Below are 1,910 nucleotides of genomic sequence, written 5' to 3' on the forward strand. Positions count from 1 at the left end.
CCTTCCTTCAGCTTCCTCCAGCCATTTCACCGTTCCTTCTTGTCTCCAAGGCTCCAGCTATGGGATTGCAGTGGACTGGATGGATTCCACGCAGGAAGAAGTGGCCTTCTGGCAGGAAATGATGTCGATGTCCAACGAGTGGATCGAAGGATCGTTGCCTCTGCGCTCCTTGGCGAGGAGGAGGAAGCTGAAATGACATGTTTGTCACTAGACTCAAAAAATACGTAAAATGGGACATAGATGAAAGACAGTGGAAAATTTGGGGCTGCTGGTGTGCATCCATCCAGCTCTTTGGGCGATGCTTGCGACTTACTCCAGAGTAGCGAAGATGGACGTATTCCGTAACAATCTTGTCCCGGTGCCACCTTAGCTCACAGGTTGAAAGAACTGCTGTTTCCCGTTGTAACAGTAATGCGCTACATCTTTATTCATAGTAGGGTTTTTTTTGGAAATGAACCTGGAAGGCAGGGAGGAAAAGATGTAAATATTTTGTAGAGGAGTTTAAATGTAATTTAATGACTGTTTCCATGAGGCCTTGGCGTCTGCAGACGACAGTATAATAAAACTGTGGCTAGCGCATGAACCCTCCAGTAAGTAGAGGGCACTAGAAGTTTGAAGTGTGATGGAAATAAACTAGGATGTGTATGGAGAGGTTGCTTCACGGTGAGCCAAAGGAGCAACCCAGTATACTGTCTCTCCCAAGAATGGCCAAATGTGGATCACGGTCTATCAGTAGATCATTGGTAATAGTTTATGAGATGCTTGCAAAGTCAACTAGATCAACTCTAGCAAGGGCCAGTTGGGAAATGTGAGATCCAGCAGCCTTTCAGGAGTCCTCTCCTCTTGGAAGACAAAGCTGTATTGGACACCTAGCCAGCCATTATCCCCAAACTGGCCTGCTATCCTCAAATATGAAGGAGGGTATCTTGGGCTAGCCCTAACTTTGTATGTTCTTAACCAAGGATGATTACTCAGGATGACTTACTACTGTATATATTATATGCACACACAATCCTGTAGCCTTCGATGTAGCAAAGAGGGGGGACACAGTGATCCATACCTCCTCAACCCTTTATTGTTTGGAGGAAAGACCTCCTCTGTATGAGAACATCACCATTTACTCCAGTCAGTGAATGAAGTGATGGTTGGCTTACAAGTTTCACATTTGTTTCTGACTGATGACATATATGTAGCTATAACCCCAAAGGGGAACTTTTCCCAATGCCCATGTGCCATCATGTTTTCTGTGTCCGCATCACGGCTTTTACATGTAAGACAGAAACCTTTCTTAATGCTGTAACCTCCCTAAAGGTTTGGGTCTTTGCAAACATGTTTGGAAATGGAACTTGAATAAAGCCAAAGATTTTGTTTGTGCTTCTTGGTGGTTAACTTGTTTCTTTAGCACTATTGCTGTGTCTCTTTTTCCAAAGGCAGAATTCAAAGATATAGCCGTGTAAGTCTGTAGAATCATCATGCAAAGGGATCTTGTAGCACCTATGAGACTAAACTGAAAGAAAGAAGTTGTCAGCATGAGCTTTCGTAGACTTCAATCTACTTCCTCAGATGCATTTAGTGGGAACCACTGCATACAGATCCAAAGGCAGTTTGGGAAACTTCTGGGAAGCAAAAAGGTTTTGGTGTCATTCCTTTGTCATGGACCTTTGGGAAGGTAATGTTACAGACAGAAACAGGACACAAATCCACATTTTGCACATTGCACTGAGCATCTTAAGTTCATTATTCAGTGTTAAGACTATCCTTTTCCCCCCAATTGGCTTTGAGAACAGAGACATTGCTGTTGCAAGTTGACACAGGGATGAGGCCGGCGGGGAGAAGTATGTTGCGTATTCTAAAGGATCTCTTGTTTGCTTCTTTTTGTTGTTGTTGTTTGTCTCCTAGGTTACCCAAAT

General features: G+C 43.7%; 1 protein-coding gene across 4 annotated transcripts in view; it reads left to right on the top strand.

The window, feature by feature from the left end:
- Positions 1-1,374, top strand: part of LOC121937031 (synaptotagmin-like protein 2) — a 30,610-nt gene extending 29,236 nt beyond the window's left edge. For all 4 annotated transcript variants that reach the window (XM_042479843.1, XM_042479845.1, XM_042479844.1 and 1 more), the window contains one exon: positions 51-1,374. In XM_042479843.1, coding sequence (XP_042335777.1) covers positions 51-196 — 146 coding nt within the window. In that variant the 3' untranslated portion in view covers positions 197-1,374. The remainder of the gene's footprint in view (positions 1-50) is intronic.
- The last annotated feature ends 536 nt before the right edge of the window (positions 1,375-1,910 follow it).

This window comes from Sceloporus undulatus, chromosome 7 (assembly GCF_019175285.1).
Source record: "Sceloporus undulatus isolate JIND9_A2432 ecotype Alabama chromosome 7, SceUnd_v1.1, whole genome shotgun sequence".
Classification (NCBI taxonomy): domain Eukaryota; kingdom Metazoa; phylum Chordata; class Lepidosauria; order Squamata; family Phrynosomatidae; genus Sceloporus; species Sceloporus undulatus.